Source organism: Ursus arctos, unplaced genomic scaffold, assembly GCF_023065955.2.
Source record: "Ursus arctos isolate Adak ecotype North America unplaced genomic scaffold, UrsArc2.0 scaffold_25, whole genome shotgun sequence".
NCBI lineage: Eukaryota > Metazoa > Chordata > Mammalia > Carnivora > Ursidae > Ursus > Ursus arctos.
In genome coordinates, this window is record NW_026622930.1 from 8,201,326 (window position 1) to 8,226,663 (window position 25,338).

The 25,338-nt window shown below is 44.5% G+C and overlaps 2 protein-coding genes across 4 annotated transcripts in view; both read right to left on the bottom strand.

The window, feature by feature from the left end:
• PAPOLA (poly(A) polymerase alpha) overlaps positions 1 to 5,995 on the bottom strand; it is a 59,612-nt gene extending 53,617 nt beyond the window's left edge. For all 3 annotated transcript variants that reach the window (XM_044389940.3, XM_044389939.3, XM_026515336.4), the window contains exon 1: positions 3,389 to 5,995. In XM_044389940.3, coding sequence (XP_044245875.1) covers positions 3,389 to 3,396 — 8 coding nt within the window. In that variant the 5' untranslated portion in view covers positions 3,397 to 5,995. The remainder of the gene's footprint in view (positions 1 to 3,388) is intronic.
• Positions 5,996 to 17,247: 11,252 nt separating this feature from the next.
• Positions 17,248 to 25,338, bottom strand: part of AK7 (adenylate kinase 7) — a 56,188-nt gene continuing 48,097 nt past the window's right edge. Inside the window, exons 16-18 of the mRNA XM_026515339.4 lie at positions 22,342 to 22,562; positions 19,222 to 19,380; positions 17,248 to 18,964 (exon numbers count right to left, since the gene is read on the bottom strand). Of these exons, the coding sequence (XP_026371124.3) occupies positions 18,926 to 18,964; positions 19,222 to 19,380; positions 22,342 to 22,562 (419 nt within the window). The 3' untranslated portion in view covers positions 17,248 to 18,925. The remainder of the gene's footprint in view (positions 18,965 to 19,221; positions 19,381 to 22,341; positions 22,563 to 25,338) is intronic.

Consider the following 25,338-nt stretch of genomic DNA (forward strand, 5'->3'; position numbering starts at 1 on the left):
TTTGTTTTTTCAGATAAAAGAGCTCCAAGAGAAAAATACTAGTTTAGCTCACAAATTAATCAGACATATGCTTTTCTCAAAACAACCATTTACTTTTTAGTATACAGCTTTATGTGTTCTTCCCAATTTATCAAGGCTTATGCAAGACATAAATTCGAGAGTCAGAATTTATTAAAATTAATGTGTTTTACTGTTTCATCAAGAACTTTTTAAAATGTGTTATTTGTATGATAAAGGAATACAATGACTACTAGTACAATATGGTGCCTATGCCTCCATTTTTCCTAAGGCAAGAAGAGCATTATCCACTACTGCGTTCACACGATCGATGCAAATGTCAATAGAGTAAAAAAGACATAACATTTCAGCACTATTATGAAAATAGTTTGAAATTTATGTTCTCCTTAAAAGTATCTCAGAGATCCCCGGGGTTCCACAGATCACAATGTGAGAATCACTGGTACCCATCACCACCCACCAACAGATTCCAGTTCTACTTGCTATGACTTCATGAAGTTCTTTTTTTCTGACTGCTCCAAATATTTGGGAGAAAAGCTACTGTCTCCCCCAAGTCTTGCTAAATATCTCTTCCAGTAACTTTAACAACATTCTATGAATGTGGTATGAATGTTAGGTCATTGACGATGGTTACTCTCAAAATCTTTATTACACTTGTGATAGCCAGAACTGAGCTGATGCAAATAATTGATCTGTCCAGCATAGAGTAGGGCAGAAATCACAATACAGTTCCCAGAAAGGCTTTATACTCTATTAATGCAGTGATTCTCAACAAGGAGAATCTTGCCAGGGTACACCTAGCAACATCTGGAGAGAGACATTTTTCAGTTGTCACTAGTGGAGAGATGGGAGGTGGGGCTCCTGAAATCTAGTAGGTAAAGGCCAAGGATGCTGTTCAACACCTTACAACACACAAGATGGCCCCCTTCAGAGAACTGTCTGGCCCTAAATGTCAACAGTACCTACTAGAGAAACCCTATAATAATGGATCCTAAAGATTACCAAAATTTTTGGAAGCTTCATCACCACAGCTCTTAAATCATACCTGCCTTTCAAAATTATACATACTATTACATATGAGTTTTAGATCAAATATGAACACTGTTCACAATGCTGTAATGACCTAAACTTCAGTAATCTATTTTGATTTAACCCACTCTGACAGCTTAACTATGGTCTATACCACAATCCCACCCACCCACCCAAATTTAACAGGACAGGCATACTAAAATTCAAGTGGAAATCAAGCACGATAAGCCTGGAAATCACAATTCAAAACTTCAAAGAAACAAAATGAAAGACATTTGACATATGACACCAGAATATGAAAAACAAAGGAAGTCAATTAATAAGGAAAAAGGCCTATTTAGCTAGCAGCCTGGTCTTTTTGTTGTTTACTTAAAAGTACAGTACACTTAGGATTAAAAATGAGACGGACAGCTAATGAAAAACTAGGCATATTGTTCACATTTCAAAAAACACAATGGAAAGCCAATTATCCATGTGTGAATCTGCTGTCTAAACTCTGTCTTCCATTTTATATATTTGAACTTCCAAGAAAATTTATGCTTTTAGGTCTTTAAAGAAAATGTACACCTCCCTTCCTCAAAGAAGGCTGGGAAAAAGTAGGTATGAAAGTATTTTTATTTTCTACAGAAAAAGATACAGTTGTGTTATTTCTAATTAAAACCTCTTAAGTTGTACATTTCCTATCACTGATCAAATCTTAATACTGACATGATTATCACAAAGTTGCTTTTCAAGCACAGCAATGTGAGCTAACACAAAGAAGTCACATGGCATCACTAAAAACATTTATTTTAATAGCTGCTGAACCGAAAAATGCCACAAAAATCAGTGTTCCTAGTGTCTCTAGCATTTCATAAAAGGATGAATGACTCAATTAACAGTGATCTTGCAGATTCTAAGACTTCAGGCCTGCATATTTAATTAAAACTAAGAAATATTCTCATTTACAGAAATATGTTGATAGGCCTCTTAAAAATGACAGGAGTGGGTGAGGAAGAGGTGCATGAAATTCTTTTTTAAAATACTGTGTAAAAAGCAATAGGTATCTTAAAGCCTGTGTCAAAGTTAGAGCCTCACCTGTAAAGAGAGACACATACATACACAGAGACAAATAAATAAAATTGTAAAACTATAATCTGTAATACTTGCGAAAAAGAAATTGTCTTTACTTAAAAAAACAGATAAACCTGAGGTGCTGTATTAGGTGTCTAAAAATCATAAAACCTTTATTTGGCACATAAATAAAACTTCGAGTGTCAATTATATAGTTCGTTTGGAGCCTACAAAGGAAAAAATACGGTCCCTCCTCTCAAAGAAGCACTCTCTTACACTAGAATGTTCAAAAATGGAAGAAATGCAGTCTCACTATTTAGGCCTCTACACTGCTGGATATACGCAGGAAAAAACAAAAAACAAAAACTGTAATCTACTTTCGAACCCAACAATGAGTTCTCAGATTACATCACATTCTTTGAAACAGAGAAAAGAAAAACTTCTTAAAAACGCTACAAGGGAAAGAATATAAGACGCAGACCTAGTAAGATTAGAAGGCAAGGATGGACTAGCTTTAAGTCTACGATCGAAAAATTAAAAGTACCACTGGAGATGGAAGGAGAAGGAAGCAGAATGCATCCGACTGTATCCTATCAAAACAGAACACAGAGCAATACCTAACACAGCGCGTTGCGGAGGACACCCTGGCAAGTGCCCCTTTGCGGACGGTGGGAAGCCTAGGGAGGACTGGAGCGGGGGGGGGGGGGGGTAGCGAGGCTTCCAAAAAGCGAGACTCAACGCTCAAAACTGGGCTTTTAGCTAGTGCTTGTGCAAGCTCGGACATGGAAGTGGGTTAACTCTGGCGCACGATTTGGGCATCTTGGAAACGGCAGGAAGAGAGGGACGCAGCGGAGGTAGACCAGGAAGAGAAGCATCGAAACGAGCCGAGAGACGCCGAAAGTGAACCTGAACGCCGTGTGCAGACCCCGCAACGAGCGGGACCTTCCTTCCCCGCCACCGGGCATTGTTTTCTCTTTTTCTTTTTCTTTTTTTTTTCCCCGGACGGGGCGGAGAAGCGGGAGCACTAAGGTTCAGATTCCCCCGGCCGTTCCGGAAGGGGAAGGCCCCCGGCCCGACGGCCGCGGAGCCAGGAAGGGGTTGGGGGAAGCGGGAACCGAGCACAAGGGGAAGTGCGGCGGCGAGCGGGTGAGGAAACAGGAAGAGCCCGGTTCCCGCCTGCCTCCCCCACGGGGCGAGGGCCCGGCTCTCGCGCCACCCCCTCCCCCCTCCCCCGACGCCCCCAAGGCCCCGCCGGCGTGCGAGAGAAAACAGAATACAAATCACTTACAACGGCATCGTCTCCTGCGCCGGCACCGCCCAGTCACTTCCCCCCCGCAACCGCCGCCGCTGCCGCCCTGGGCATGATCCACTGAGGCGGGAGGGAGGGGGGGGCCTGCCTCAGCCCTGGGTCCAACCCCACTCCCGCACCGCTCCCGCCGCTTTAAGCGCTTCTCCTCCTTCCCCTTCGTCCTAACATGGCGCCCGAGCGCTACCACAGCAACGTTCTAGAACTGCTGACGCCGCCACGCACGCCGTGCGCGCGCCTGCGCAAAAGCCGCCCAGCGCCGCGCAGCCTCACGGGAACGGTAGTTCGTGAGGCGGCCGACGGTCGGGCAATTTCCGCCCCAACGCCGTCGCACTTCCACGGTGGGTGTCCGGTGTCGGCTGGGAGAGGTGCGGGAGGCTCCGGGTGGCTGGCCGTTCCTCGAGCGGGGACTCTCCTGTCGCCGATGAGCACCACGCGGCACCTCACAATGCGCCGCCGCTCTCGCCCCCCGAGGTCGCGGCGGCCGCGCTTCCCCTCGAACGGCGTCCGTGGCGGCGTTCGGCGGGGACCGAGGCACCCATGTGTGCCGGGTGAGCCGCCCGAGTGCCGGGCTTAGGACGCGGCTGCTCGGGTCGGTGCCTTGTGTGGTCGCAAGTTGCTCGGCGTCTTCCTGCTGCTCTGCGAAGTGAGAGTAAGACCTGCTCCCCGGGATCCTGTCGACTGCTGCATGTGTTGGTTGATGCAGGAGTGCTTAGTACGGGCTGGTTATTGGGACTCCCCCTCTCCTGTTAGACTGAGGTCCCCCGTCTCTGGCTTTCCGCTGATTTTTCCACCAAAGTGTGTACGCAGGCGCTCAAGAAGTGTTTGTTGAATGAATATATTTGCGGGGCGGCACTGTGATGACAGCGAGTTCTGGAACACGAGCTGATTTTACTAGCAGGAACTTCCTGGTAAAGCTGCACTTAAGTAGAAGGATCGATGGCAGTAACCATTGGGATTTTAGCAAAGACTGTGTTTTGCAGCCCGATCTATCCCTGGGGTGGGACCTAGGAGTGGACTCCCCACCCCCCAGCAAAAACTGGAGGAAGAGTGCCTGAGCCCGACTCTTAAATGCACTCCTTCCCTCTGCTAATTAGAACGCGTTCTAAAGCGTCACACAGAAGGTTTATGGAGGGGCTAGAAGGAATTAAATACGGAAGGGATGAAGTTCTAAATTATTTAAGTAGATTAATATGGACTTGTATAACCTCGAAATTTGGCAAAGGACTTAACCTGTTTTCACAGAACATCTAGTAGGACAAGCGGTCTAGGACTAAAGGCTCAGTAGGAGAAGCACAGGACCTAAACCTGCATTGTCCAGGACTATAGCCATTTGTCACATGTGACTTTTGAGCACTTGAAATGAAGCTAGTCCATTTAAGATGTACTGTAAGTGCAAAATAAGATTTCAGAGATCTTAGTAGGAATAAAAGAATGAGATACCTAACCGATGTGTTTTATATTCGTTACATGCTGAAATAGTATTTTGGATATATAAAAAAATTCATGAAAGTTAATTTCATCTGTTTCCTTTTAAAATGTGGCCACTCGAAAATGTTAAATTATACACATGGCCCTTATTTCTGTTGAACAGCGCTGATTGGGAGACTGACTTGTCCTTGAATCTCAATTCTTCTGCTTGTTCCCCTACCGTTTTGTCATCAAGGGGTTTTGGTTGGGGGCCCAGTAGCAGACCTGCCCTTAAAAGTTTGAAAATCTGAGATCCAGAGAAATCAATAAAATACATTAAGGCTGTGGTCTTAAAATTTGCTCATAAAGCTAGGCACTGATGATGTATGCTAAGAATTAAAGAATGGGGGCGCCTGGGTGGCACAGCGGTTAAGCGTCTGCCTTTGGCTCAGGGCGTTATGGGATCGAGCCCCACATCAGGCTCCTCCGCTATGAGCCTGCCTCTTCCTCTCCCACTCCCTCTGCTTGTGTTCCCTCTCTCGCTGGCTGTCTCTGTCTCTGTCGAATAAATAAATAAAATCTTTAAAAAAAAAAATTAAAGAATGGGAACTTCTTGAGCTCATGGCTGTCCTCTGCCTGGCATGTCAAAAGGCAATGAAGGAGACAGGGTCATGAAACCTCTGTGCTTTCAGTCTCCAGCTGCTCCACAGCCTTCTCTATAATGAGGCAGCTAGATAGCACAATTAACAAATATTTATTTAGTACCTAGAATGTGCTAGATGCGGTGTTACTTGCTAAAGACAGAAGGAAGTATACTTGTTGGTGGAATCAAGGTAGACTTCCCAAGGTGACTTTAGAAATGTCCTCATAGGGCAACCTGGGTGGCTCAGTTGTTTGGGTGTCTGCCTCCACCTGAGGTTGTGATCACCGGGTCCAGGGTCCTGGGATCAAGTCCCGCATCCTGCTCAGTGGGGAGCCTGCTTCTCCCTCTCCTCCCACTCATGCTTTCTGTCACTCTCTCAGTCTCTCAAATAGATAAGTAAAATCTTAAAAAAAAAAAAAAAATAGGAATGTCCTGATGTCAAATCTCTATGTCGTATACCTGAAACTAATGTAACACTGTATGTCAACTACACATCAATAAAAAAATTTTTTTAATTAAAAAAAGCTTAACAATAAAAAAAATACACTGACAGAAAAGTTAGGATTTAGTAAGGGGACAGGAGGAGAAGCGCATAAAAGGAAACAACTTTTCAAAATGAAGGAAAGTACAAATAATTTAAAGTTTATTTGGAGACAGGGGGACTTTTGAAGTAACTAGACCACAGACACATGGTGGGAATGAAGCTGCAGAGGAGTGAGGGGCAGATAATGAGGGGCCTTTGTCCAGCAGAATGTGCGCCTGCCGCGCACCGTCCCTGTGCTAAGTTGGGAGGGCGCTTTCCACTATGAAAAATGGTCAAGATCCCTGACCCAGTTAGACTACATTCTTGGGAAGCGGGGGGCAAATAATGAACCCATGAACAGACAAGGGAATTAAGAACCATGAATAAGGGGCGCCTGGGTGGCACAGCGGTTAAGCGTCTGCCTTCGGCTCAGGGCGTGATCCCGGTGTTCTGGGATCGAGCCCCACATCGGGCTCCTCCGCTATGAGCCTGCTTCTTCCTCTCCCACTCCCCCTGCTTGTGTTCCCTCTCTCTCTGGCTGTCTCTATCTCTGTCGAATAAATAAATAAAATCTTTAAAAAAAAAAAAAAGAACCATGAATAAAATAAACTAGATAATAGAATTACGGGGGCAGGGGGTCCACTTTAGGTAAGGTGGTCAAACAAGGCCTCCCTTCAGAGGACTGGCCTTCGAGACCCGGAGCTGTTTAAAGATTCAGATTTTATCTTTTTTTTTTTTTTTTAATGAATGGAGGAACTGTCGAAAGTTTGACAGCAGTGATGAGATTACATTTACGTTTTCAGGAAAGATCACTCAAAGGGTAGGGAACGAATTTGAGCTGGGAGAGCTTTTGAAGCTGGAGGGTAGGTTAGCTCTTACTGTGGTTCAGGTAAGAGATGATGATGTTTGGAATAAAGAAGGGGCTGATTTCTGAGAGATTTAGGAGATGTAGTTAATCCTGAATGTGAGGGGAGGGAGAGGAAGAAGACAGGATTTCAAAGGTTCTAGGGAGGGTGGCAGAGTGGAGGGAGCTACCAGGAAACAGGAGGATAACTAACTGGGTGAGTGGATGAGGTCATGAGAGTCATTTGGTGGGTTTTTTGAAATGCCTGTGGGACCCTTAGAAATGTCTATGAGGTGACTGAAAACATGTTTCAGGAGCTGAGAAGTCAGGGCTGGAGATAGAGTTGTTTTTTTTTTAAGATTTTATTTATTTGTCAGAGAGAGAGCGCACAAGCAGGGGGAGCAGCAGGCAGAGGGAGAGGCAGGCTCCCCACTGAGCAAGGAGCCTGATGCAGGACTCGATCCCAGGACCCTTGGATCATGACCTGAAGTGCAGGCAGACACCTAACTGAGCCCCCCCCCCCCCCAGGCACCCCTGGAGATAGAGATTTTAAACTCTGAAAGCAAGACTTGTATCTTGGAGTCATGTTTCAGTTCACAGAAGGAAGGGCCCTCCGTACACCTGGTAACTACAGTATAATCCAACCCAAACTTCACGAGTGCGTAATGAGCTAGGTGCTCAGGGATCACCAATGTTTAGCATCCTCTTAAGGATATAACTTGAGCCAATGAAAGGGGAGCGGGTAAGATAAAGCCAGTGACCAGAGTACTGGTTAAGACAGGATCCCTATTGTTAGCCTTGCCTTGCTCATCCTCAGAGCCCTGCCCACTCCCCCCAGCTGCTGTCCCATCCCCGCAGCCCTCACCCTACCACAGCGCCTGTGTTCTACTGACTGCGGACATGGGGGAAGACCTTTGCTACTGGTATCTTAAGGATTGTTCAGATTGCATTTTCTCCAGTACAATGTCATGAGTAGGGGGCAAGAATTCCTAAGCTGGTTCTCATAGGTCGACAGTGCATTCAAATTTAAGAAATGGACAGAAATGTTTATGAGAACAGAACCTCTTCACGTACTGAATTAGCTAGATTGTGTTTCAGTGTCATTTATGAGGTGATAATTGGAGATACTATGTTGATATGGAGATTTTTATCCCAATAATAAACTACGCTGATTCATTTGATGACTAATGATGCATACGTTTTAAAATTTTTTTAACCGACACAAGAGACCTAACTATAGAGAACAAACAAGGTTGATGGAGGGGAGGTGGGTAGGGGATGCGCCAAATAGGTGATGGGGATTAAGGAGGGCCCTTGTGATGAGCGCTGGGTGTTGCATGTATGTGATGAATCACTAAATTCTGCTCCTAAAACCAATATTACACTGTATGTTAACTAACTAGAATTTAAATAAAAATTTGGAAAAAAAACCTTTTTACTAGGATTAACCAGATTTATAAATCCCTTAAGTAAAAAAAAAAGTAGCATAAGCACTTTCATCTAATGAGTACCCTGGAGCTATCTTTTCTTTAAATTCTTTAAATTCCCTTTAGATGTTTATTAGTTTATGTTTTAAAGAATATGTCTACTAGGGGTGTCTGGGTGGCTCGGTCGGTTAAGCGTCTGCCTTCAGCTCAGGTTATGATCTCAGGTTCCTGGGATCAAGCCCCACATCGGGCCCTCTGCTCAACGGAGAGTCTGCTTCTCCCTCTGTGCTCTCCCCCCACCTCTCAAATAAGTAAGTAAAATATTTTAAAAAGAAAAGGAATGTGTCTACTACCATTTGCACAAAAGGGAGAACTTCAATAGCATGTTGATGAGAAGTGGCTCAAACCTGTGCCTCCACTAGTCTCTGCCTTTCGGTCAACAGCACAAAGGGCTTCCAGCTGAAGCCAAACCAGCAAGTCAGTCTCATCAATTCCTTCCTATCTTTCGCTACTCATAGACAAACCATCGTCAACTCCTGTCAGCTGCACCCCCACAATCCATCAGAAATCACCCCCTTCTTGTCCTCTGTACCACCCTGGTCTCAGCCACTGTCTTGTCTAGCTTGGGCGGTTGGGCCAGCCTCCGTGCTCTTCTCCTACTTCCATTTGTGCTTTCCTTCATTCATCCTCTGTCCAGCAGGTGGACTTTGAAAACATAACTCAGATTTTATCACGCTCTCTAACAAGACCAGTTTAATGGCTTCCCATTGCTCTTAGAATAAAACCAAATTTGAGAGTGGCTTACAGGGCCTTGGGTGACCTGGCTCTTGATTTTTCCCTCTAACCTCATCTCAAACTTTGGCCCTTCTTCCCTGTGCTTCACCCTACTGGCCTTTATTCTTTTTTTTTTTTTTTAAGATTTTATTTATTTATTTGACAGAGAGATGGCCAGCGAGAGAGGGCACACAAGCAGGGGGAGTGGGAGAGGAAGAAGCAGCCTCCCAGCGGAGGAGCCTGATGTGGGGCTCGATCCCAGAACGCCAGGATCACGCCCCAAGCCAAAGGCAGACGCCCCTGACCTCTATTCTTTTCCTTCAACATGATCAGCTCCGAGGAGCTCCTGGGAAACTCAGTCGGTTAAGCATCTGCCTTTGTCTCAGGTCATGATCCCAGGGTCCTGGGATCGAGCCCGACAGGGAGCCTGCTTCTCCCTTCCCCCCCTGCTCGTGCTCTCTTTCTCTCTCAAATAAATAAAATCTTAAAACACAAACAAACAAAAACATGCTCAGCTCTTCGCTGCCTCAGAGCCTCCATGCTTGTCCCCCTCTGCACTGCTGCCCTAGCCCTTCCCATGGCTGTTTTGTTCTCAGTCTGTCAAAGCTCAGATGTCACTGCCTCCCAGAAGCCTTCCCAGACCACCTTATCTAAACTGTTTACCTGCATTATAATCCTTATCATATAACCAGAACTGCCTCACTGATTTTTTTTTATTTATTCTGTCATCCTTACTAAAACCGACTTTGTACATAACACCTAATGTGTCATACCCCAAAACACTCTAAATAAAGAATTTGAATGGCATTTTGATTAATTTCAGTTTTTTTTTAACATAAAAGACTAATTTTTCTTAATGGGAATTCAAATGGTATTTTTCTTTCCTGAAGTAGCTCTAAGGAACTCCATGGCTATGAACAGGTCTGCATTGAACATTTTCTGGGGGTCAGGAATTTGGACATGGCTTAGCATGAAGATAGAAACCCTAACTATATTGTTCAAACTAGTCTAAGCCCAACGCACAAAATCATGCTGGGCACGTACTGGTACTTAAGAATTAAGTTGTTTCTGATTCTTTAAAGACAACTTAGACTTGCTCAGTATTTCCATTCAATTATTTTTTCCATTCAATTATTTTCAATTCTGTAATTAATCTGGCTAAAAAAAACAAAAACAGTTGGTAATTATCTTAGCATGAGCTGCCATAACAAAATACTACAGAATTAGTGGCTTAAACAATAGAAATGTATGTCTCACAGTTCTGGAGGCTGGGAAGTCCAAGATCAAGGTGCCAGCATGGCCAGCTTCTGGTGAGGACACTCGTCCTGGCTTGTAGATGGCAGCTTTTTTACTGTGCTCCCATGGTGGGAAAGGGGAGTGAAAGAGAGGTGATGGGAGGGAGGGGAAGAAGAGGGAGAGAGAGAGAGAGAACAAGCTCTCTGGTGTCTCTTCTAAGGAGACTAATCCTACTGGATCATGGCCCCGCCCTTAAGACTGCACTTGACCTTAATTACTTCCTTAGAGGCCCCATCTCCAAATACAGTCACATGGAGGGGGTTAGTACTTCAACATATGAATTTTGGGACATTCAAATATTCAGTCCATAATAATGATCATCTCAGGATTTTGAACTCCTAGAAAGTAATGATGCATATTCAGTGATACTAGTTATTTAGTGCTGTGTAACAATTTGCCACAAATTTCAAACTATTTAAAACACATTTCAAAAAACAACAAAAAAAACCCACATTATCGAACATTTTCTGGGGGTCAGGAATTTGGACATGGCTTAGCTGGGTCCTCTGATTTAGGGTCTCGAACAAGGATACATTCATGGTGGGCTAGGGAGGGAGTCTTCTGAAGGCTCAACTGTGGAAGGACTTCCACACACGTTTGTTGGCAAGATTCAGGTCTTCAGAGCTGTTGGATTGAAGGTATCAGTGTCTTGCTGGCTGCTTGCTAAGGGCCCTCTCAGTTCTTAGCCATGTGGGTCTCTCCAACAGAGCAGCTTGCTTCATCAAAGCATGTAAGCTGAGAAGGCAAAAGATTCTGCTAGCATGATCTCATGCAGTCTTAGGTACCCTAAGATTTGCTGGATTCCATTGGATAGAAGTAGATCATGGGTTCCACCCACACTCAAAGGAAAGAGAGTACGCAAAGGCATGAACACTATCAGACAGATTACTGGGGGCCATCTCAGAGTCTGCCTTCCTTCTCAACTAAACCGACTTTGTACATAACACCTAATGTGTCATACCCAAAAACACTCTAAATAAAGAATTTGAATGGCATTTTGATTAATTTCAGTTTTTTTTAACATAAAAGACTAATTTTTCTTAATGGGAATTCAAATGGTATTTTTCTTTCCTGAAGTAGCTCTAAGGAACTCCATGGCTATGAACAGGTCTGCATTTTAAGGAGCTCTTTTGTTTTGTTTTGTTTTTAGCTTTTTGTTTTGTTTTTAGTTTATGGTACATGGTATATTTCATTTTTTAAAGGTAGAATACCGGGGCGCCTGGGTGGCACAGCGGTTAAGCGTCTGCCTTCGGCTCAGGGCGTGATCCCGGCGTTCCGGGATCGAGCCCCACATCAGGCTCTTCTGCTATGAGCCTGCTTCTTCCTCTCCCACTCCCCCTGCTTGTGTTCCCTCTCTCGCTGGCTGTCTCTATCTCTGTCGAATAAATAAATAAAATCTTTAAAAATAAATAAATAAAGGTAGAATACCAGTTCCTTTTTAAAAGATTTTTTTTTTTAAGATTTTATTTATTTGTCAGAAAGAGAGAAAGAGCACAAACAGGGGGAATGGCAGGCAGAGGGAGAAGAAACCTGGGATCCCAGGACCCTGGGATCGTAACCTGAGCTGAAGGCAGATGCTTAACTATCTGAGCCACCCAGGGTTCCCTTGAAAGATCATTAAAGTACAGTCATACAGTAACGTGTACAAGCATGTACTTACCCCTCCATAACACTGCCTTTTGATATGTATGGACTTTTATCCTGTGCACACTCTCATGTAACTAGTACTTGAATCAAGATAGAGAAAACGTTCAGTACCCCAGCAGACTCCCTCCCAGTGAATAACCTTCTGTCATTACCACCACCACCACCACTGCCATATAACCCCTATTTTGACCTCTATCACTATGGACTAGTTACATCTCTTTTTTCAACTTCATACACATGGAATCATACACTATTCACCCTTGTATGTAACTTCTTTCACTCAACAGTATGTCTGTAAGACTTTGTTGAGGGAGTGACAGTTCATTTTCACTGCTGTGTACTATTCTGTACTTTCACCATAACTTTCTCCTATTGTAAATATCACAGTATCTTTCTCCTATTGATGGACATTTGGGGTTTTTCCCAGTTCGGGGCTTTTATGAGTAATGTTGCTTGAATAGTCTTGTACATGCCTTTTTGTAGACATAAACACTCATCCCTCTAGTGTATATAGTGGAATTGCTGGATCATGTGTATACCCATACTTAGCTTTAGTATGTACTCCCAAAGGTTTTCGCAGGGATAGTACCAATCTGTAGTCCCACCAGCAATATATGTGTGTTCCAGTTGCTCCACGTCCTCCCCAGCACTTGATGTCAACTGTCCCATTTAATTTCAGCCATCTGCCAGCATCATGCTGGAATTCCCCTACGTCTTCATTTGCATTTCTCTGATGATTACTGCCTTTGAGCACTTGTTAATATGCTGACTGTTCATTTGGATATCCTCTTTTAGGAGGTGGTTTCTCAAGTCTTCTTCCTATTTTTAAATTGGATTGTCAATAAAAAAAATTTAAAAATTGGGATTGTCAGTCTTACTGACTTGAAGGAATTTTTAGCATGTTCTGAGTACAAGTCCTCTGTCATTTACCTACTTCATATCTGTGCATATCTCTGTACATCCATCATAAATATCTTCCCAATTCTGAAGCTTGGCTTTTTACTCTTTGTAAAAGATATTTATTTAAGTAATCTCTACATGCAACATGGGGCTCAAACTCATGAACCCAGGATCAAGAGTCACACGCTCTTTGGACTGAGCCAGTCAGGTGTCCTGGCTTTTTTTTTTTTTTTTAAGATTTTATTTATGTATTTCTTTATTTATTTGAGAGAGAAAGAGAGAGAGACAGCATGAGCTGGGGGGAGGGGAAGAGGGAGAGGAATAAGCAGACTCCCCGCTGAGCAGGGTACCCAATGCAAGGCTCAATTCGAGGACTCCGGGATCATGACCCAGGCTGAAGGCAGATGCTTCACCAACTGAGGCACCCAAGTGCCCCCTGACTTTTTACTCTTTTAATGTTACCCTGAGAAATCTTTGCCCATCCCTGGGTTATGAAGAATTCCTCTTACTTTTTACTCTATTCTAGAAGCTTTATTGTTTTGACTTTCCTCTTTAAGTCTGCGATCCATTTTAAAATAATTTTGTGTATAGTGTGAGTTAGAGGTCAAGCGTTTGGGTTTTTTGGGTTTGGGGGGGTTTTGGGAGGATTGGTTTTTTGGTTGTTTTAATGTATGACTCTCCAACATGACCTGCACCATTTATTGAAAAAACCATACTTTCCCCCATTGAACTGCAAAGGTGAATTTGTTGTAAATCAGGTGATTTATTAATGTGTAGATCTGTTTCTGGACTCCTTATTTTCCATTGATCTTAATTACTGTGGCTTTATAATAAGTCTTGCTGTCTGGAGAGTGAAGTCATTCAGGTTTGTTGTTGTTCCTTAAGATTATCCTAGGTTCTTCTGCATTACCATATACATTTCTGAATCAGATGATCACTTCCCACCAAAAAAAGGGGAGAAAGGAAACACTGGAATTTTGATTAGGATTGCATTGACTCTACAGATCATTACTTGGGGGAAAGAATTGAATTATTAACAATATTGAGCTTTACAAGCCATTAATATAGTTTATCCCTCCATTTCATTTTTAATTACTATCAGCAGTGCTTTATAATTTTCATTTTTTTAAAAGATTTTATTTATTTATTTGACAGAGAGACAGCCAGCGAGAGAGGGAACACAAGCAGGGGGAGTGGGAGAGGAAGAAGCAGGCTCCCAGCGGAGGAGCCTGATGTGGGGCTCGATCCCAGAACGCCGGGATCACGCCCTGACCCAAAGGCAGACGCTTAACGACTGAGCCACCCAGGCGCCCCGCTTTATAATTTTCCATGTAGAGGTTTTACACATCTTTTTTAGACTGTAGCTAGGTATTTTATTATAAATGAAACCAGCTCTTTTAAGTAATATAAGAATATATCTATCCAAACTATAGTATATATAATATGTCCATCCAAATTATAGTTCTATAGAGGGATGCTTAGCAGTGACAAGCTGACCTGCTTAGATGTTAGGGGGAAATTGCCTTCAGAGACCTTAATTCTAAAGTGACAATGAGTCAAACCAGAAAAATGAAAAGTCACCTTAAAGAGAGTGCCTCCTAACCTAAGACCTGGAAGAATGAATATATCAATATCTCTGAAGAGAAGAATGTGTCAAGGGAAGTCATGGAGGTAAAAACTCACTGCGCATCCAAATGTCTAGGCAAGTGCACCTTGTGAGGAAGAACCAGACCACAGGACAGGTATGCTGGGGGTGGAGACATCAAGCTAGTGGAAGACAATGCCTTGTCCCGGTTTTACATTCCCCAAGCACTTGTGATCATCCGCTACTCAGATAACCTGCTTCGAGGGAGAGAATGTGCTGGTGAAATGGGTGCAAGTATCCTCCCACTCAACAATTATGTGTCTCATTGTAAGTCCAATCCGTACTCTCTCTTCTCGCCTGGTCTCCTAGGAGATTGGTTAAGACAAGCCAGCATCTCAGGGTCCTGCCTGAACTAAGACATGGCTGAGATCACTCGTCTTAACTTGCATGGCTGAGGGCTAGACACTATAGTGAATTCGCCAAAATCAGTGCCACTCAGTGAAGCCTCTTAGTGATCCTCAGAGTTACTCAAGTATCCCATCACGGCCTATGGAAATGTGTGTTATGGACTTCGTCAAAGGACTGGAGATCTGAATTAGTTATATACAAAATAAGTATATAACAAAATTTCAGCTAAATAGCTTTCATTCACTAATATTTATTACATCTCTACCATGTGCTGTGTACCCTTTTCATCTGTAGAGATACAGAAAAAAGCAAAATCCCCACCTCTGGGGAGCTTATACGTTAGTGGGGGAAACAATAAACACATAGGCTTATAAAATGATGTCCGTGCAAGCAGAGAAGAGGAACAGAGTGGGATGTCATCAAGAGGATGATCTGAGGAGGCCCCTCTGAGGACATGATATTTGATCCAAACCAAGGATGAAGTGTGAGTGAGCCACAGGCATATGTGTGGGCTGAGGATTCCAGGCAAAGGCCCCAAAGCAGACTGCACTTGGCAATGAAGAGCGAAGTGAGGGGGCAGTGAGGTCATGAGGGGTCAGACTATATTGGGCCTCATTGGCTAGGTCAGGACTTTGCCTTCCATCCTACATGAGATGGCAAGACCTTGGAGGGCTTTGAGGGGATCTGACATCTGTTTGAAAAAGATCCCCCTGCTGATATGTTGAGAGCAGTCACAGGAAGGAGCAGCCCAGGGACAGGTGACAGCAGCAATCCAGGTGGGAGATGGTGATATCTTGGGCCAGGACAGTAGTGTTGGAGGGGTGAGAAGCAGGCAAACTGGGCATATGTTGCAAAAGTTGGGCCAGTATGCTGCACAGGTGCACTGAATATGGATAAGGAAAAAAAGAGTCAAAGGTGACACCAGGTTTGGGGCCTGAGCAGCCGGAAGGATGGAACTGCCAATCCCTGAGATGGGGGCCTGGGGGAGGAGCAGTAGAGGGGAGAGGTGAGTGTGATTAGGAATTGGATTGGCCATGCTTTAGACATTCAGGTGGAGGGAAGACAGGGTTTCAAGGAGGAAATGATAAAACGCTCACAGAGGTCAAGCAAGATGAGGACCAAGGCTTCACAGCTGGATTTGGAGGTCACTGGTAACCTTGATCTAAAGAGGAACAGGATATTGGGGCCATGGCTGGAGGAGGATGCAGAGGTCTAGGAAGGTTTTTGCATTTTAATCCATTTTTGTCTTGTTTTGTTTTGAAGCGTAGCAGCTAGTATATTAAGTTGGAAGCAAAGGGCGATGATCCAGAAGAGGAGGAGAAATGGAGGCTGTGAGAGAGAAGAGACAGACCTAGGAGCAGTATCTGATGATGCGAGATGGGATGGCATCCGGGGCACAAGTCAGGAGTTGGTCTGAGATGGGAGCACAGAAGGGAAACAGAGCTAGCTCGCAGTAGGACAGAATGGCTCTTTGATTGCTTGGGTTTTCTCAGTGAACTAAGAAGCAAGGTCGTGAAATGAAACCATTGTGAAGGCATGAAAGGTAACTATTATAAAGGCTAATGCCTTCAAACTTGAATATGTGTTTTCTTTATTTACTTAGTGTTTTTGATTAAAGTATACAGGGTCAACAGCAGTGCAGGGAAGCAAAAGAAAAAATAGGTAAATTGGATGTCATCAAAATTAAGAGCTTTTTTGCATTCAAGGGCACCCATCAAGACAGTGAAAAGACAAGCCACAGAATAGGGGAAAATATATGCAAATCATAGATCTGATCAGGGTCTTACATGCAGAACATATAAAAAAAACTCTTAGAGTTCAATAGCTAAAAGACAAACAACCCAAACACAAAGTGAACAAAGGACTTGAATGTCCATTTCTGCAACGAAGATATACAAACGGCCAGCAAGCATGTGAAAACGTGCTTAGTCACAGTACGACACCACTTCAGACCCATTAGCATCACCGGTGCGTGCACCCACGCGCGTGCGCGCACACACAGCAACAAGCGTTAGTAAGGATGCAGAGAAATTGGAATCCTCATGCTTTGCTGGCGGGAGTGGAAAATGGTGCAGCTACAGCAGAGACGTGTGGCGGATCCTCACCAAGTTACACATGGAATTACCATGTGATAGCAACTCCACTCCTAGGTATGCACCCCCCCTAAAATTGTCACCAGCTGTTCAAATAAGAACTTGTACACAAATGTTCATAGCAGCAGTGTCCCCAAAATCTAGAAGGGGGAAACTACCCAAATTGTCCATCAGCGAATGAATGGTTAAACAGCACGTGCTGCGTCTGCCACAAGAAGGAGTGAAGCCCCGATACACGCTGCAGCATGACCCTTGAAAACATGCCAGTGAAAGAAGACACGAAAGGCCACAGATTGTGCAATTCTGTTTATGTAAACATCCAGAAGAAACAAATCCGAAGAGACAGGAAGCAGATTAGTGGTTGCCAGGAGCTGGGTTGAAGGGGTAGTGCAGGGGACAGGATTTCCGTCTGGGAGATGGAAAAGTTCTACAACTAGGTAGTGGTGATGAGTATCCAACCCTGTGTGAACCAGACTGACGCCATCTTGGGCAAATGCGGTCCGCTGACATGCTAACAACTCTGTGACCCAGAGCCTTCTAGAGGTCAGTCCTTCCCTCACATTCTTTCCCTTTGTTTAACCACGCCCTTAAGTGCACCCTTAGGGCAGAAGGTCCTTGATCTGCCCTGGAAATAGGACTATGACGCACACCTATTCTTTCTGTTACTGTTGTTGTTTTAACGGGGGAGGGGGCAGAGAGAGAAGCTTGAGCAGGTTCCACGCCCAGCGCAGAGCCAGACGTGGAGCTCAGCCTCACCACCCTGAGATCATGACCCGAACCGAAATCAAAAGTCAGATGCTCAATGGACTGAGCCACCCAGGCGCCCGGACACACACCTATTCTCCCATTGGGTGGACTCCCAACCCCTAGGGTATAAAAGCAGCTTTTATGGGGGGTGGGTTTTTGGGGATCTACTACTGGTCTTGGGGCTACCCTGAAACACACTTCTGTCCGTAAGTCTCCTTCATAAACCGTTTCTTGTTAAGCTGGACTTGTCAGCCTTTTTCTTTGGTCTTCCTGCTTCCTCAGCCGTCGGAGGTCCTTTTGCACGCACCTCCCTTTCATGGCACAGACGCGCGGGCGCTTAATGCCACTGACTGTACGCTTTAACATGGTCACGGTGGTTAAATGTTATGTTGCATGCATTTTACCATAATAATAATATAAAAAAACCAGTGCAGTTATATTCAGATTTAACATTACTTGAAGAGATGAAATAGAAATAACGCATTTCTCACTCATGGTAATTTCTCATTCAGTATAATTCTGGAAATGATGGGATTTTTCAAGCTGGAAAAGACCATAGGAATTGATTGCTTATGCCTATATTGTAAAGTTTGTTGAACATATTCAGCAACTTTTAATTATCACAATTATTAGGATTATTCATTCTGTTATGGGATTTTTTCTACCAAGAGGTTTACAGTTCTTTCTCTGACTCGTTGCTTAAGATACTGACCCTGAACTCGAAAATGGAAACCAATGACTGACTCAGTGTGAGTCAACAAAGCATAAACCATTTTCATTTCTTTCTGACACCATTGGTATTGGGGCAATAGCAAACTGTGTAAAGTCATTAGCCTACATGTTCCAATAATATATAGTCTGATTTTCTTCATGTGATAAATTACTGTAAATCCAAGTGTGCAGAACACTTGGCTCAGAACGAGCTATTAGATCAGTGTTTGTCCCGTGAACTATGCACATACTTTTTCACCTTACCTTTCAAATAAAGTTCTTTAGTGAAGTCAAGCATTGCCATCAGCTTTTTAGAATATTCTACTTAATAAAGTATTTGCAAAAAAAATTTATAAAGTATTAAAAAATAATAAACTATTTGCTTATGGGGGAAAACAAAGAATTTTCCAAAAACTGGAAAAGCATTTTTTTTTCCAAGCAAAATTTCAAATTACAATGTTAACTTCATCTCTAACTCTACAAAGGTATATCACACACGATCTTTAAAGGTTCACTGCATTTCAGGATTGTTCTTGAAGAGATACTCTGCCTATAATTGAAAGAAAGAAAAAAAGACAAGTCAGTTTAGAAGACACTACTACCACTAGCGTGGACAATTGAAAAATAAAAGCCCATAAATCTTTCCTTTCAAATGAATAAGAAAATCTCACTATAAACTGTGAAGGTTTTAGAGGCTATTTCCCAAATAACCAGACACACAATTTCTCTATCTCAACTAGCTTTCTGTTTAGATTCAGGATCTTTTTGTTTTCAAATTGATATTAAAAAAAAAAAAAAAACTCTTACCAGAAAATCAACAGGATCATCTGGTCTGACCTTACAACACTCATTCAGACCCTGCATCAGTGTTGGCATAACGTGGGTCATTAAATAGTTTCTCAGGGGAACAGACTGGGCCTCTAGTAATTCTCTTTCTTCTCTTTTCACTTCCTCTAGTCGTTTATTCTACAAATAGAACATTTGGGGGTTGGGGTAAACAGACAGAAAGGGGAGTACACTTTCACCTGATTTACCCCAGAGTGCATTGGAACCAGATACCGCTGTACATGGTCACCACGTGATGATAAAGATGGCATTTCAAACAGCAAAGATGTAAATGGTGTTATAACAATGGCTTAGTAATCTAGAAAATAATAAACTGGATCTCAAACTCACTTCTTTTTTGTCGTTGTTGTTAAGATTTTATTTATTTGAGAGCAAGCAGGAGAATTAGTGAGAGAGAGAGAGAAAGAAATGAACACAAGCAGGGGGAAAGGCAGAGGGAGAAGGAGAAGCAGGCTCCCCGTTGAGCAAGGAGCCTGACGATCCCAGGAGACTGGGATCATGACCTGAGCCGAAGGCAGACACTTAACCGGCTGAGCCACCCGGGTGCCCCCAAGCTCGCTTCTTAACTCAAGATAATTTCTAGCTGCCCAGATGAAGAAAGTAAGAGTGGGAGGGTGGGAAGGAAGGAATGAGGGAAAGAATCAAATCATGGAAGTGCTAATAGAAAGTCTAGAAGGTATTCATCTGGTGGACCAGCGTTATTCTTTGCTCAGCATATGGTCCCTCCTCTCCTGGGAAAAGTAATTCCAGATTTCCTTTGAGAAATCTCCCTTCTTAAACCGGGTGGTTTAGGTGGGACTTAAGCCCATCAGCCCAGCCCAGCTCCCAGCTGTGGATGTTAGTAAAGGATACGCACATCAGATAGAACCAAGGATGATGCCAGTGTGGAGGGCCAAGCAGAGAGAGGGACCCCAGATCCTTGGCGACACCGTCTGAGCCACTGTATCAAGACTTGCCTGAAGCCAGCCCTACCCCCCTGGACTTTGATGTGAATCCATAAGTTTTCTTTATTTCTAAGCCATTTTGAGTTTGCTTTTCTGTCACATGTGAGATAAAGAGTCCTAACACATTATTTGTTCGAAAGGAGTCTTTCCCAGCAAGACAGCAAACCCAGAAATCAACAGGGGACACGGATTGATGGATTTGATTACATACAACCATAAAACTTCTATATGTCCAGAAGAGACACCATAAATGCTGTCAAAAGATAAATGATGTGTCGAGAAAAACTGTTTGCAACAGATTATAAAAAGCCAGGCTATGACGAGACGCACACAATTTGCCAGGCACTGACCGCACGCTTCTGCACACACTGACTCATCAAGCTAGTCACTGCATGAAGCAGGTACGATCAGCATCCTCCTTCTACAGATGGAGAAACGGGGACACAGAGGGCAATTTGCACAGAGCCACAAGCCTACAAGGAGAAGGAGCGAGACTTGGACTCTAGCAGCACAGCTTGGGAGACCCTTGTCTCCTGAGGCCATTCGTGTTTCTATGACTACACTACGTTATCAAGAGCTGTTCTTGCAAAATACTAAGGAAAGGACACACCGCCCAAACACAGGCAGAGAAAGCATGCAACGTAAGAAATGCCAAGGAACGTAGGAAGAGTTGTTACATGCCTGACCTGAGAGATGAACATTAACGCAGTGGGATGGGGTTTTGTTTATCAGGTTGATATTTTGTGAGCAACACTGAAAAAGCAGGGTGGGAAGAAGTGTAGGCAAAGCCACTGGTAGACAAGGTGTGAGCTGCTTTACCCTTGCTAGGAGGTAGTTTTGAAATATGTATCAAAAATTAAACCACGTGTAGTCTGACCTAACAAAATTCGGGAATTCATGCTAAGGAGATAATCAGGAACCCAAAGATGTGTGCATAAGGACATCCTTCGTCTCCCCCTTCCTTCCACAAATATTTGTTGAGTGTCTGTTACGTGCCAAGCACTGTCCTTGGCATTGGAAACATGGTAGTGAACAACACAGACAAAAATCCTTGTCCTCATGTGATTTAAATTCTGTGCAGAGAAAAGACAATAAACAAGATAAATATATAAAATATATAGTCCAGGAGAATAAATGCAAAGAGGGAAATTGAGAAGTATAAAAGGGATATGACATGCAGGGGGGAGTGGCAGGGGTTGGCATTTTAAATACGGTGTGCAGGAAAGGCTTCCTTGGAAAGATGACTTTTTAGGAAAGCCTCAAAGCCAGTGAGGAAGTTAGTTGCAAGGATGGGTGTGTTGTTTAAATGCATCCCGCCAGAACCTTGAGGGCCCCCACAATGAGTTTGGACTTTGGTCTCATGGTGATGGAAGCCTGTGAAGAGTTCCAACAGGGAACTGCCCTGGTGGCTCTGTCTGTTAGAAGGACCGCCTGGGGGCGCCTGGGTGGTGCAGTCCGTAAGCGTCTGCCTTTGGCCCAGGGCGTGGGGTCGAGCCCCGCATCAGGCTCCTCCGCTATGAGCCTGCTTCTTCCCCTCCCACTCCCCCTGCTTGTGTTCCCTCTCTCGCTGGCTGTCTCTCTCCCTCTCAAATAAATAAATAAAATCTTAAAAAAAAAAAAAAAAAAAAAAAGAAGGACCACCCGGCGGCAGCAGGGGAACAGGCTGGAGAGGGAGAGGAGCCCAGTGGGGAGACAAGCGAGGAGGCGCCGTAATTCCAGCGAGAAACTCTGACCCGGATCAGAAGTGAGGCACTGTGGGGGGATCGGAGTATGATTTTCGGAAGACTCTGTGATTTGGGGGAATTGAGAGGGTGAAGGAGGCTGACCGCCCAGGTGAGATGGGGAAATGCGGGAAAATCAGAGGAAATCCCAAGGTTGGCACGGAGCACCATGGGACCCTGTTACAAGGATCTGGATTATCAATACTCTTGGCGACAGCTAGTTACTATTATTGTGATTATTTCTCCCAAGCAAAAGACCAAGGGCACCTTTTAGGAAATGGTCATATGACAACACAAACAAAAAACGTGCTTGGGTATTTCCATGACATTTCTCTAGGAGCAGGGTGGGAAGTGCAGCTGGCTTAAGTGGCTTGGCTCCCCCCCACCCCCCAAGACCCACACACACGCTCACTCACCCACTCCTCCCAGCGAGCGATCTTCTCGGCCAATTCCATAGCCTCCTTGTGCTCCCGTTCTGCTTCCTCCATCGCCTCCTTGGCCAGCCGCTCCTCCGCAGCCCTCCGCTCCTCTTCTGCCTTTTCTTCGTCCGTTAAACCGTAATTTCGAGGCTCCCCAATCTCTTTGATGAGCTGTTTGATGGCAAGCCTGTTCTGAGGGTCTTCAAGTTTTCCTACATCTTTAAATACCAGGAGAGAGGAAGGAGAGCAGCACACGCTTACGTTCTGCAACACACTCTGAGACCGCATTCGGGAAAATTCTTTGTTCCTATTGACGTGCCATGGCATGTTATGGAAATGACCACATTGGGCTTTGCGTGGCCAGCATGGCTCAGAATTTCTTGTCTCACTGGCAAATAGCGCCGTGCCTGGGAGTCCCGGGGCTGGGAGGAAGACTGGGGTTCAGTCTTTGAGCTCTTGACAGTGTTGATTTTGAGTGGGGGTGGGGGAGAGAGGGTTGGATCCCCTTAAAAAAAAAAAAAATAGAAAAGAAAAAGAAAAAAGAAAAAAGAAAAAATCTCCATGCCTGGAAGCATCCAAGCAGAGACAGATGCTTCTGTGGGGGTTCCCACAGGAGGAAGTCCTGCAATTGTTGAAAGCCAGACAGGATTTCCCCGATTTCTTTTTTTTTCTTTTTCTGTTTCTGAGACTCAATGATTCTGGGATACATTTTCAATTCATAAGGAAAACAAACCATTTCAGTTAGCCTACTTGAAGAGGGAAAAGTCCACATTCCAGAATATCTGACTAATGTTAACATCAAGACCAAAAAAATAAATAAATAAAAACAAAAACAAACCCCAAACAAACAAACAAAAAAACCCCACAGCAGCTTCTTGGTAAACAGCGGGTTTCTCCACAGTCCCTCAACAGTAAATTCTACATCACCCTCTTGGGTTTGCTTGGAAGGTGCCCCCATGGAAGGGTGTGCAGTGAATGATTTGGGTTATCAGCGCCTCAGAACTTCCTAGGGGGGAGGACTTTCTTCTCACTCCGCCCCCAGGCACAAACACGGCCATGCCCCCTCCCTCTGTTCAGACAGTATGACCTTGACCCAGACTAAAGGCACCTCCAGCTTCTGCATGGGAAGAGAGGAAGAACTGGGTCAGTGTATCACTTGGTAGGAGGAAGCAAGATCCCCAAAAGCAAAATAAAACAAAACTCGTATATTCTACTTGTTGCCTGCACTCTGACATTTCAGTGTATTTCTCCCGATTTCTCTAACAGAGTAATTACAACTCGATGTGCTTGAGGCTGCTCTGAAACACTTTTGAAGAGATTCACTTTTGGAGAATAGTACTGCCCAAACCAGTACTTCTGCCCTGACCCTGGGACAGGGGAACTGCTGACTGGGGGCGCGAACCTGCCCCAACCTCGACCTTGGATTTGCCCTTTTAGGGAGGTGTTATTAGGGTGGAAAGTCTAGCTCTGGGCTTGGTTCCCAGGGTAATGTGGAAACTCCCGGGTTGTGGGGCCCCCAGTTCACCACGTGGGTGATGGGGGAGAGACGCTGGTCCAAAGAGCCAGAAAGAAAGAAACTCCAAGGGAGAGGAGTCTGGAGGTGCAGAGAAAGAATTCAGGTGCCAGCCCCAGGCCGGTCTGCATTCCTAACCTTAATATCCTCCTCCACACCCACCCTAAGATCCACTTCTCCCTTCTCTTTTACGTCATCTCCTGCTTGTCAGGGTGGAGATGAGGCCAAATGTGACGGGCACAGAATGAGACAGGAACGCAATGACCACTCATCCATCCCTCCCCCTCATTTCTGTCCTTCTCAACATTTCTCCCCGGAGCTCTCTTGATTTTTCCATAAATAACTTTTTGAGCTTTACTGAAAAGATGGCAATCACTGTTCTTCTGCAATTTGTTCACCATTCTCTCCCAGTTCTCTACTCAAATAGGGTGAGCTACTTTCCGTATTAGTAGATTCAAATCCTAAGGCTTTACATGGAAAGCCTGTGTCCACTGCGCACAATGTCCAGATGAGGACAAAACCCATTTGCTTCCGCGGGTGCCAGATTGTGTAGATTTATAAATTGCGTTATCTTTTTATTGCTTAATAGCACGCCACGTTATGCCTTAGTAATAATAAAATTAGTTACCACTTCTTGAACTTCCCAGTGTGCCAGACACTTCCTGTCTCTTATCTCTGCACTTGGAACAACTCTATGAGCCAGGGATTATTTCCCCATTTCACAGATGAGAACACGGAAACAGAACCAGCCCTGAAATCAGCTCTCCTACCTCACGCGGACATCCTTCCTTGGCGCTACACCTTCCAGTACTCCAGGGTCCAAATGCTGTCCCATCTGGCTCTTGAGGGCAAGGAGAGACCCTGAGAGATTCCCCCCCAGGGGTTAGCCTGGCCACTAAGCTTCCACCAGGCCAGGGGGTTCTCACCAAAACCAGGGGAGGAAGAAATGTCAAGCTCCAGGAAGCCAGAAAGGAAGTTCAGCAGTTCACCAAAGCCGAAGGGAGTAGAAACACCTATGACAGCTGAGATTTGGAGCCAGGAACAATGACGGCCACCGTGAGGTTGATGACAGAGCCTATTTCCTGAGTGCCTGCTGGGTGCTAAGATCTGAGTTCAGTGTTTACTGGAAACAGAGAGGAATGCAATGAAGAACAATTTGCTTTCTGAGTGGGGGGGGGGGTGTCAGATGGCTGGTCTAAAGGCCAGGAGGGGCTCCGTGAAGAACACCAGTGCCCTGCAATGCTACGGGGCCAAGACGTTGTCCCCAAGGCAGCTGGCGCAAAGCAGCCAGCAGCAAATATGCGTATCTTTGATGTGTCCTTTAAAAACAATGTCAGTTTGGTATTCGATTTCATAAGATAGCCATATGTTTTCATATAACAATACCCAACACGCACTCCCCCACCCCCCACAAAATCCTCAAGTAGAAGGACTCCCCAGGAGGAATGCCTTGTTTATCCTGTGACCTCCTGGCCCCGGGG